Source organism: Carica papaya, chromosome 2 (assembly GCF_054855325.1).
Source record: "Carica papaya isolate Zhongbai chromosome 2, ASM5485532v1, whole genome shotgun sequence".
In the NCBI taxonomy this organism is placed as follows: domain Eukaryota; kingdom Viridiplantae; phylum Streptophyta; class Magnoliopsida; order Brassicales; family Caricaceae; genus Carica; species Carica papaya.
The window spans coordinates 10,911,148-10,922,196 of record NC_142310.1 but is presented as its reverse complement, the minus strand read 5'-3'; the positions used below and the strand labels follow the sequence as shown (position 1 = coordinate 10,922,196).

General features: G+C 35.2%; 1 protein-coding gene and 1 long non-coding RNA gene across 4 annotated transcripts; both read left to right on the top strand.

Moving 5' to 3' along the window:
- Positions 1-370: 370 nt before the first annotated feature.
- LOC110815586 (Late embryogenesis abundant (LEA) hydroxyproline-rich glycoprotein family) lies at positions 371-1,249 on the top strand. Its single transcript, XM_022043423.2, has one exon. The coding sequence runs from the start codon at positions 445-447 to the stop codon at positions 1,027-1,029; it is 585 nt and encodes a 194-aa protein (XP_021899115.1). The 5' UTR covers positions 371-444; the 3' UTR covers positions 1,030-1,249.
- Positions 1,250-3,343: 2,094 nt separating this feature from the next.
- LOC110815545 (uncharacterized) lies at positions 3,344-9,777 on the top strand. Of its 3 annotated transcripts, none has more exons than XR_015816964.1 (2): positions 3,344-5,173; positions 9,164-9,777. It is a non-coding gene; the product is annotated as an uncharacterized LOC110815545 (long non-coding RNA). The 3 variants fall into 3 exon arrangements; XR_002539853.2 differs by having other exon boundaries at positions 5,314-9,777; XR_002539854.2 differs by having other exon boundaries at positions 3,344-5,899.
- Positions 9,778-11,049: the final 1,272 nt, after the last annotated feature.

The following is an 11,049-nucleotide window of genomic DNA, read 5'->3' as shown; positions in this document are numbered from 1 at the left end:
CACATCAGCAATTCAAAATGAAGATACACATGGCAAGAGAATTTTGAAAGAAAAAATAGTATATGAGAAATTTTAAACAGTAAAAGTGAATGTTACCATTTTAAATCTATTAAGTAAAAGGAGAGCGATATAGCAAACACTACTAGAGTTTTATACAACCCAAATTTGCAAGGATGTTACTTTCCGAAGAAGAAGAAGAAAAAAAGAAGAACCAGTCTGTAAATGAATCTTAGAACATCAAAAGCAGAAGCAAAGAACAATCAAAATTGAATCTGAATATTTGGTTAGATGTCTTGAGTTTGCCACAAGAAATGTTAAAGACAAAAAGTACCTTCAATAAAATTATACAAACCCAATGATCAATCTCTTATGTTATATACCCCTTACCCCCTAATTTCTTTCCATCCATAATCCTCTACCTTCTGATCGTTCATCTCTGCAAAAATGCCTGCAACTACAACCAACAACCCACCAAAACAGAGAAGCCTACTTCGCTTCATCGCCATTGTCATCCTCACCCTAATCATCCTGGTGGGTGTAGCAGTACTCATCACCTGGTTAATCGTCAGACCCAAACGCCTGGTTTACACCATTGAAGACCCATCAATCAAAGATTACAAACTCAATAACAACCATCTGAATGCCACCTTCGAGTTTTTCTTGAGATCATATAATCCCAACACCAGAGTCTCCGTCTACTACGACTCAATCGAAGTCTCTATTGCTTTTAATGACCAGACGGTGGCGTTCAACACCATCGACCCATTTCGTCAGCCGCGCCGCAATGTGACTCGGATGGAGGCAAAGGTCGTGGCTGAGAACTTGGCGTTGGCTGCACCGACAGCTAGGGATCTGAACCATGACAAGGCGGTGGGGAAGGTGGAGTTGGATGTGTATGTGAAGGCGAGGATTAGGGTTAAAGTGGGGATTTGGAAATCTCGTCATCGAACACTCAGACTTGTTTGCTCGCCAGTGATCGTTTTTTCTTCGTCAAAGAATTTCGAGAGCAGAGAGTGTGACCAAATTTGATTATATGAGTTGGGATTGAGTAGTTCATGTGTTCTTTTTTCTTAATTTTTTTAATTTGCTTATGTTGCAGAGTGGATGACCCGTGAGTGTTCTAATGTTTTGCCATTTGCTTCTTCAGTGACTGATTTTTTTTTTTTGTATTTATATAATATGGTGTGCAAACTAATATTGTTTTTTGAAGATATATGAAAAGTGTGTTAAATATATATATATTTTTTTATTTTTGTTTATTTTTGTTCTAATGTTTGGAAATACTTTATAAAAGTCTATAATAAGATGTATCTGTTACCTTATAGTAAGTTTGTAATAAATTGTTAATGTATTTGGTAGTATCTTATAAAAAAGATATTTGGATAACAAAAGTTTATAACATTACATTTTTTATTTATGTATTTGATAAAGATATAATTTATAAAGTATTTCTGATATGATTAAGATAAAAACTCATTTATTTATAATAAATAAAATATTTTTTCATAAGTTTAATTACTTAAATATATTAAATACTATTAAAATATTAATTATCAAATCAACTTTTATTTTTTATTTTGTCTTGGTACTGAATTATAATTTAGTAATATTTTGGAAAATTATATTATTTGACAAGATAAAATTATAAATAATTAAATAATTCATTGATTGAAAAATAATTTATTATGTAGTAAAAAGTGAAAGAAATATTAGAATGTCTATAGTTTTATAAATTTAGAAGAAACAATTCAATATTATGTTATAGTTAACAATAATATTTTTTAAATTAACACTCAAAAATAAAAGTAGATAGTTAACAAATTTTTTAAAAATGCATAAAAAATAAAATGTTATAAGAGAGTTTATAAACTATTATTGATTAATAAAAATAAGCGAAAGCAAATACTCTTTAAAACTTATCCAAATCCTTATTGTAAAGGATAAAGTTACAAATCTAATAAAAATGAAATCTATTAAATCATTATGTGCAAGTGTGAATATAACCAATGATCCAATGGAACTCTATTATTACATATGCCCATAAACTTTAATGCTTTGTTTGAATGATGAGTAATTAATGTATAGTATTGTAATGTCATGGTTTTATCTTGTTTGAATCCACTTCAAATAGATGGTATGATTATTGCATGATATTTCATGATAATTTTAACCCTTGTTTTGGCTAATTTTGCAAACTACCTAATCGTTAGTTTTTGATAGTAACATATTTTTCTTCCATTTATACCCTCACCATATTTTGTTAATTCCATTTATACTCTTAATAAAACTCCAATTTTCTTTTTCTTCAAAGCCGAAATGCTTTTTTTTCACCACAGCTTCCATCTTCTGCTTCTGGTTCTTCAATTCTATCATCTGTATTATCTTGCTTCACCTCTCATTCTTTCAACCAAGGTAACTAGTGATTATCTTGCTTTTTGCTTTGAATATTCAGGTTTTTATGTTTGTGTTTTTTAAATGTATATATGTTGTTTTTGAAGATTTGAAAATTGGAATGCAAATAGGGTTTGTGAAGTTCCTTTTGACCAACTAGATATTGGAGATTAGGGAGAAAACTAGAGATATTTAGGAATATTGTTAGAAGAAATATGGAAAAAATGGGGCAATGGGATGGACACTCTAAACCGAAAAAAAAAAAGAAAAAACTCTAAAAATTTGATGAGAAAAATAGGGCATTGGGATGGACGCTCCAGACCAAAAAAAATGAAAAAATCAAAAAAATTAATGAGAAAAATAGGGCATCAAGATAGACACTCCAAATCGAAAAAAAAAGAAAAAAAATTTGGAAGTCTGATGAGGAAAATAAGGCACCGAGATGGACACTCCATACTAGAAAAAAAGAAAAAAATCTGGAAGTCTAGTCGTTGTATGAGTAGATTATGATTAGAGTTATGTAGAAGGTGATTAGAGGAATTAATCTTTACCTCTCTCTTATGGAATAAATTGTATAATAGTTTCTACACTTGTTTTCTTATTATAATCTTTTGAAAATTTTTAAAATAGCTTATTCATAATTTTTCTCTCATTATCCAACACTAAATAGTAGAAATTGATGCACATTTTTATATTCTTCATTTTTTTAGAATTTGTTAGATAAAATATGATGATGTGTAGAAACTGTGTTTGCTTGAGGCTTTAAGCACCTTCATGTTACTGCATGTGTGTGAGTCTATGTTGCATGCAGATATGTGTTTGCACATGCATCCCTAGTCCTGCACATGTATGCTACTACTTGTATAGTTAAATTAACACAGACTACATTACCATTTCCTTTTTAGTGTCTCTCTCTCTCTTTCTCTCTCTCTCTCTCTCTCTCTCTCTCTCTCTCTCTCTCTCTCTCTCTCTCTCTTTTTCTCTATTTCTTTCTCTTTGTCTATAGTCTGCACGAGTAATGGCAACCCTTCAGTCCCTTGCATTTATGTCTCCAGTCTCATATTGCTCTCACAAATCATGCTCAAGTACTACTATTCTTCCTATTGTCTTCTCTTCACTTAATTCTCTTCTTTTTAACCTATTATTCTTATTTTGATAAATCCCCATCCAGAAGATCTAGTCGGGTGCCTATCAAGAATCCCAGGAATCTTCAGTAACTACCCACTACCAGCAAAAGAATTAATCAACAAAAAATCCTCAGTGAATCCCACGACTCCACGATATACTCTTCCATAAATCCCAGTATCTCTTTTTGTTTTTATTCTTTATCATTTCTGATAATTATCTAGAAGCATAGAAAGAAAATACAGTTGTAATCTTTTCTATTTAAGCACTTCAAAATCATGAATGAAAGCATAGATTTTTGCAGAACTCTCACTTGTCTTTCTCGTCAAAAGGAGAAATTTTTTACTGTTATATTGTGCCTCTAACTAGGACCAACATCTGGTATCAGAGCACAGTTGTTATGGCTACCGACAAGGAGTGCATCGAGAGCTTGGAAGCTGGATTCGGCGGTTTGTAAGACAGTTTTTGCCACATGGAGCTTGGGCTAACAGAGCAAATGTGGATGCTGGAAAAAAATTTCAACAGACTCTCGCACTCGATCGCCTCTAGCCGATATGGGTACAACAGCAATCACCATAGCCAACCGGGACCGCTTTGCCTAGACCTTACGAAGGTGTAGAACATGAAAAATGTAGGGTACCGACCTTCCTAAGATTGACCCGACTCGAGTTTTTCTCATTTAGCGACGACGACCCTACTGAATGGCTCAATAGAGTGGGACAATTTCTTGACTTCTAGGCAATGGCTGAACACCACCGCGTCACTCTGGCTTCCTTCCATCTCGGAGGGGAAGCCAACTGCTGGTGGTAGTGGTTCAGCATGGTGTACAAAAAAGATGGTCGGGTTATGGATTAGGCCAGTTTTAAAGATGAATTATGGGTATGTTTTGGGCCGACCGAGTTTGAAGACTGTGATGAGGCCTTGATCCACATCAAACAAACTGGGCCGTTAAGGGAGTACCAGCAAGAGTTTGAGAAGTTGGGCAATCAAGTCCGGGGATGGACCCAAAAGGTCTTGGTGGGGGCTTTCATTGGCAAGCTCAAGCTTGAACTCATTGACGGGATCCAGATGCTCCAGCCTAGGACCCTTAAGGATGCTATCAGCCTGACCCATATGCGTGAAGAATAGGTGGAGTGCTAAAAAAAGATGAACCGACCCGAACAGTTCGTGACTGGTTCGTTTGCAAACCCCATAGTCCCCAACACACAAACCAGGCGAACTCAGCAAACCCTAGCAACCCAGAACACAGTAAAACACATCTCCTAGGATGAGATGTAATGGCGGCGAGTGTAGGGATTATGTTTCAACTACAATGAGCAGTTCTCTGCGGGCCATCGATGCTGCAAACTGCAGCTACTACTTCTCGAAAGAGGAAGTTTTTGAAAAAAAGAAGTCGAGGTAGAGGACCCAAAAATCTCTCTCCACGCCCTCACCGGATGGTCCATAACCTGAACCATGAAAGTACTAGCTTTCATTCGATGGTAAAAAGTCATCGCCCTCATCAACAGTGGGTTTACCCACAATTTTATCAGTGACTAAATTACAGGCCGTTTATAGCTCCATATGATCCCGATGCCTAGATTTTCGGTCAAGGTGGCTAACGGGGATCTAATAAAATGCTTCAGCCACTTCGAGCACATGCCAATCTCCCTTCAAGGTTTCCCGTTCTCCTTAACTTTTTACTCATTACCATTAATTGCGCTTGATGTTGTTTTAGGAGTTCAATGGCTAGAATCTTTGGGGACTTTTGTTTATGATTGGAGGAAAATGACAATGGAATTCCTCTTAATGAATCAGATGTGGTGATTATGTGGCCTAGGTGCCCCGCCACTCTAGGTGGCTTCATTGGAGGAACTTAGCAAGTTTGTGGCTGAGCAGCACTCTGTATATGCTGTCTGTTTTATAGCAGAAAATCAGGCCCCTTCTCCAGTTGAGCAGCCTGAGCTGCAGCAACTAATTGACCAAAATTCTGATCTATTTGAGGAACCCAAACAGCTCCCCCATCGAAGAGACATTGACCCCGAATTTCCCTCAAATATGGCACTAAACCAATCAATGTACGCTCGTACCGGTATTCCTATTTTCAGAAATATTGAAAGACAAGTGTTTGACATGCTCAAAAGTGGCCTCATTCGGCCAAGTACGAGTCCATTCTCATCGTTGGTGCTGTTAGTACGCAAAAAGGAAAAGACTTGGTAGTTTTGTACCAATTACCGAGCCCTCAACATAGTGACCATCAAGAACTGTTTCCATATTTCGACAGTATAAGATATGTTGGATGAGCTACATGGACCTCACTACGGGGTATCATCAAGTCCGGGTTGACCCTAAAGACATACCCAAGACCACGTTCAGAACCCACAATGGCTATTATGAGTATTTGGTAATGTCTTTCGGTCTATGTATGGTACCCTCTACTTTTCAAGCTATTATGAATTCAATTTTTCGACCATACCTATGGAAGTTTATTCTGGTTTTCTTTGATGATATTCTAGTCTATAATGCAAGCTAGGAATTGCACCTTGCCCATGTCCAGTCAGTTTTTGAGGTCTTCAGACATCATTAGTTTTTTGTGAAGCTCAAGAAGTGCACATTCGGGAGTCAAGAGCTAGAATATTTCAGCCATATCATTACCTCAGAAGGTGTCAAAATAGACCAATGAAAAATTCAAGCCATGTTAGGATGGCTGAGACCTACTACAATCACAGAGCTTCAAGGTTTTCTAGGACTCACAGGGTATTATCCCAAGTTTGTACAGAATTATGGAATAATGGCTCGTCCTTTCACTAACTTACTCGAAAAGGGGTCCTTCAATTGAAGCACTGAGGCAGAAACCACCTTCACTGAACTTAAGCATGCCATGACCACCCACCCTACTCTAGCACTCCTCAACTTCAATGAAGCCTTTACCATCGAAGTTGATGCATCCAGAGAAAGAATTAGGGCAGTCCTCACCCAACAGGGCAAGCTCATTACGTATATAAGCCTTGCTTTAAGAGCATCCAAGTTATTGTGGTCCACCTATGCCAAAGAGTTGCTGGCCATCATCGTCGTCATTCAAACTTGGAGGCTGTATCTATTGGGGTGCAAATTTTTTTATCAAAACTGATCAATGCAGTTTGAAGTACTTGATGGACGAACGAATCACCACCCTATAACATCAAAAATAGGTCTCTAAGTTGTTCAGTTATGATTATGAGATATTATATAAGCCAGACAAAGAAAACCAAGTGGCTATGCCTTATCTCGACAACTTCATAATCCTATCATACATGCTCTCTTTACTGCCAACACAACTATATGGGATTAGATCAGAAAGGAATCCGAAAATAACCTCTATGTCCAAAAAAATTGTAAAAAAAGCAAGAGAATAACCAGGTCAACCATATCAAGAAAAAAATGGACTAGTATACTACAAACACCGAGTTATCATTCCTCCTACATCCCGTATAGTTCGACTGCTTCTATAAGCTTATCATGATTCTCCTATGGGCAGTCACTCTGGTATTCTCTATACCTATAAACGATTAGTGCAGTAATTCTTTTGGCCTTCCATGAGACGGACCATCCAAGATTATGTATGCTGTGTGAGACATGTCAACGAGCTAAGTCCAAAACTTTGTCTATAGTTGGGCTCTTACAACCTCTACCGATTCTGTGTCAGGTATTGGATGACATTACCATGGATTTTGTTAAAAGCCTTCCACCTTCCCAGGGTAAAAATACTATTTTGGTAGTTATCGACCGGCATAGTAAATCCACTCATTTCTTAGCATTAAGTTACTTGTACATCGCTAAAGGGGTAGCAGAAAAATTCACTAAAAAATATAATCAAGCTCTGTGGCATGTCTCGCTCCATTATAAGTGATCGAGACCCTATTTTCATTAGTTATTTTTAAAAAGAATTCTTTAAACATTCAAGGACCAAACTGAAGATGAGCTCGGCCTACCACCCTCAAACTTATGGTCAATCAAAGGTAGTCAATCGATGTGTCGAATAATATCTCTGATGCTTTGGACATCAGTGGCTTAAAAAATGGTGCTTCTTCTTTCCATGGGCAAAATATTGATATAACACCACCTACCACTCATCCATTGGCATGACTCCCTTCCAGGTACTATATGGGAGACCGCCACCCACCATCCCTCACTATATGGAAGGTATGACAGTTGTGAATGAGGTTGACCAATAGTTAACTGCCTGAGATAAACTTCTTATCAAACTCAAGAATAACTTATATGCAGCACAAAATCGTATGAAGCAATCAGTAGATAACCGTCATTACCATGTGGAGTATCAAGTTGATGATTAGGTTTTTTTACGCCTTCAACTTTACTAACAACAAACCGTATTCAAGAGGGTTATCCAAAAATTGGCTTGCCATTTCTTTGGGCCATTTCAGATCGAAGTATGAATTGGGCCAGTGGCATATCGCCTTAAGTTACCACCCTCTTCTTGCATCCATCCAGTGTTCCACGTCTCCCTTCTCAAAAAATAAGTTGGAGACCACACATTCCCCATCAAAGACCTACCAGCAACAAATGAAGATGGAACCGTCATCCTACAACCCAAAAAAATTCTGGATATCCACTGGCTCAAAAAAGGCACACAAATAGTAGAAGAAAGCCTAGTTAAATAGAAGCACCTTCTTGTAGCTGATGTAACTTGAGAAAATACAGACGAATTACGAGACCACTTTCTTAATTTAAACCTTGAGGACAAGGTTTATTTTCAAGGGAGAGTGATGATAAGCCCCCATTTAGAAGATCTAGTCGGGTGCCTATAAAAAAATCCCAAGAATCTCCAGTAACTGCCCACTACCAGCAAAAGAATCGGTCAACAAAGAATTCTCAATGAATCCAACTACTCCACGATCTACACTTCCACAAACCCCAGTATCTCTTATTGCGTTTATCCTTTATAATTTCTAATAATTATCTAGAAGCATAGAAGTAGAAAAGTTAGTTATAATCTTTTCTATTTGGGAACTTCAAAATCATAAATTAAAGCATATATTTTTGTAGAACTCTCACTGGTCTTTCTCACCAAAAGGAGAAATCTTTTACTGTTATATTATGCCTCTAACTAAGACCAACATATTTCCTCTAAGTTCAAGTAGTAGGATGCTATTTTATTTTCTTATGATATTTTAGCTTTCACTTTTTGAGGAGGTTCACCCTCTTCTTAACAATTATGTGCCAATTGAAGAAATTGGTATTTGCTTATGCTTGGTAATTGTGAACAACTCGTTCAAGTTTCATAGTGTTTGTGAAAGATAGATTTGGCATAGCTAAATTTGGATTGCATGTTCAATTTATTTCCTCTTAAGTTACATGTCTTCATTACAAGGAAAGCCATTAGAAGATACTAAACAAACATTAATACTAGCTTGCTGCAAAACTCTATACTCTCATTAGCCATAATTATTATTTTGTTAGCTTTAGTCAAATAAAAATGGCATTTCAATTACTATAAGTTAAATTGTTTTAGGAGGATAATCTGTTCAATTAATTACTTAATAAAAAATTTATCTACTTATGATGCAATTTTTTTCATTCATCAAGCTCTCAATGTTCTTATTGTTGTGATTGTCAATGCTTGACCTCCTCTTCCTTTTGCAACTCTTGTATTTTGGGATATTCATAGATGTATGCTCTTCTCTTTCAATGGCCAATCCTTACACCTGTCTCGTTCACTGGCGGCCCCAATAAGACATAAATCTCCTAAGCCTGGGCCAGTTATCATGATGGTGAAACAAAATATTCAATGCATTAAGGGAACTGGTGAGCAAACCATACCAAATGTGTGCTTAATAAAGTCCAGAGATGGTACAAATGGTGTGGCCAGATTCAAGTTTAATCAACCTTATGTTCTTAATTCAACTGGAGAAGTTGGTGATATCATTGGTTTTTACATGACTGATGAGGAAGGGGTTTTACAATCAGCTGATATAAGTGCCAAATTTATTAAGGAAAAGTCTACTGGAATGGATGCAAGGTACGTAATGCGGTCTCCTTGTGATTGGGACAGATTCATGAGATTTATGGAGTGATACTCTAATGAGAATGGCTTGAAATTCATTAAAAAATGAGGCAATTGATATCCTTTCGTTTTTATCAGCCACTTTCATCTATAACCTCAATGGTTTTTGTATAATTTAGTCAAGTAAAACTTCATATGTCTAATGTTTCATATATAGAGTTTGATACAAATACCATATTTCTTACTTGGCAATGAATTTTTTTATAGTTTATGCTTAATATTCTCTCCTTTATGAGGCTGATGTTATAATTTAAATACTAATAATCTTTCATGTTTGTCACATATATGGAAAATGAAGTATCTGAGCCAAGATATTGAATATGAATATCTTCTTACTAGGATATCTATTCTTTTTAATACAACATATATTCCTTCTTGGTATGGTATCTGAGCCTTGATTGCAGACTTGAGACAGTCATGCTCAAACATGTCTCCTTAGTGATATTTCTTATTTTTTTGTGGACCTCCTTGTGATCTTTCTACTTAGTTGTTATCCAAATTTTCTTTTTATTGATTTCTTAGTTGAAAACAAAATGATTGGTGGGATAGACAAATTTTATTTCGGTAAATTATCTCGAGTTTTTACCATTAAAAACTCAAAATAAAAATCCTACCCTCTTTTTGATGAAAATGGACTAAATTATTACACTAGGAAACCTAGTTCCTATTGTTTGATTATACATTTAACTTGTTAAATTATGCGACTATGCATTTTCTTTAAAAAAAAAAATTGATCGAGTACATATTAATAAGAGTATGATTGAAATAGGTAAGTTGATTAAATAAATAATTATTTAGTTATTTAAAAATTATCAAAACTGAAAATAGATCTTAATAAAATTTATTTACTTACTTTATTTAAGTCATATAAATGATAATAATAAATATTATATAATAAATAATTTTTAGATTTTCTTTTCATTTATAATCATAAATAAAAAATTGTAGTTTTAAAGTAATTTTTTATATTCACTATCAAAAAATTAAATTTTTATTTGTAATGACCATGGAAATTTAAAAGGAAATGTATATAAAAAATCTGAATGCGAAAGTGAAATAAAAGGTTCTAATCAATGTCCTTTACACAATAACTTAAACGTACTAAATAATATCAAAGAATAAGTCATCAAAAGAAAATATTAGAAATGAAAGAATATGAAGAAAACTATAAGACATCTAAGCATCTACTCGCCGTCTTCTTGTGGATCAAGCTCGGGAACCAAGTCCTCCTGATCTGAAATGGTTAAGTAAGGAATGAGTTACACTGACCCAATAAGAACGTCACACTATATCACTGTCACAGAAGTAAAGCTTGGTAGAAAACCAAAAATAACTAATAGAGCAAAAATTTTAAACAAATTCATTTATCAATAATCAAACCATTTACCGTCCACTTACCTCAGTGAGATTTATAAAAACGACCTACGGAAACAATAACATCATAGATATCATGAATTCATACATAATCTGTAACATAGCACATGTCATAC

Coding starts and splice junctions, on each gene's coding strand:
- LOC110815586 (XM_022043423.2), top strand. CDS start 445: ATGCCTGCAACTACAACCAACAACCCACCAAAACAGAGAAGCCTACTT.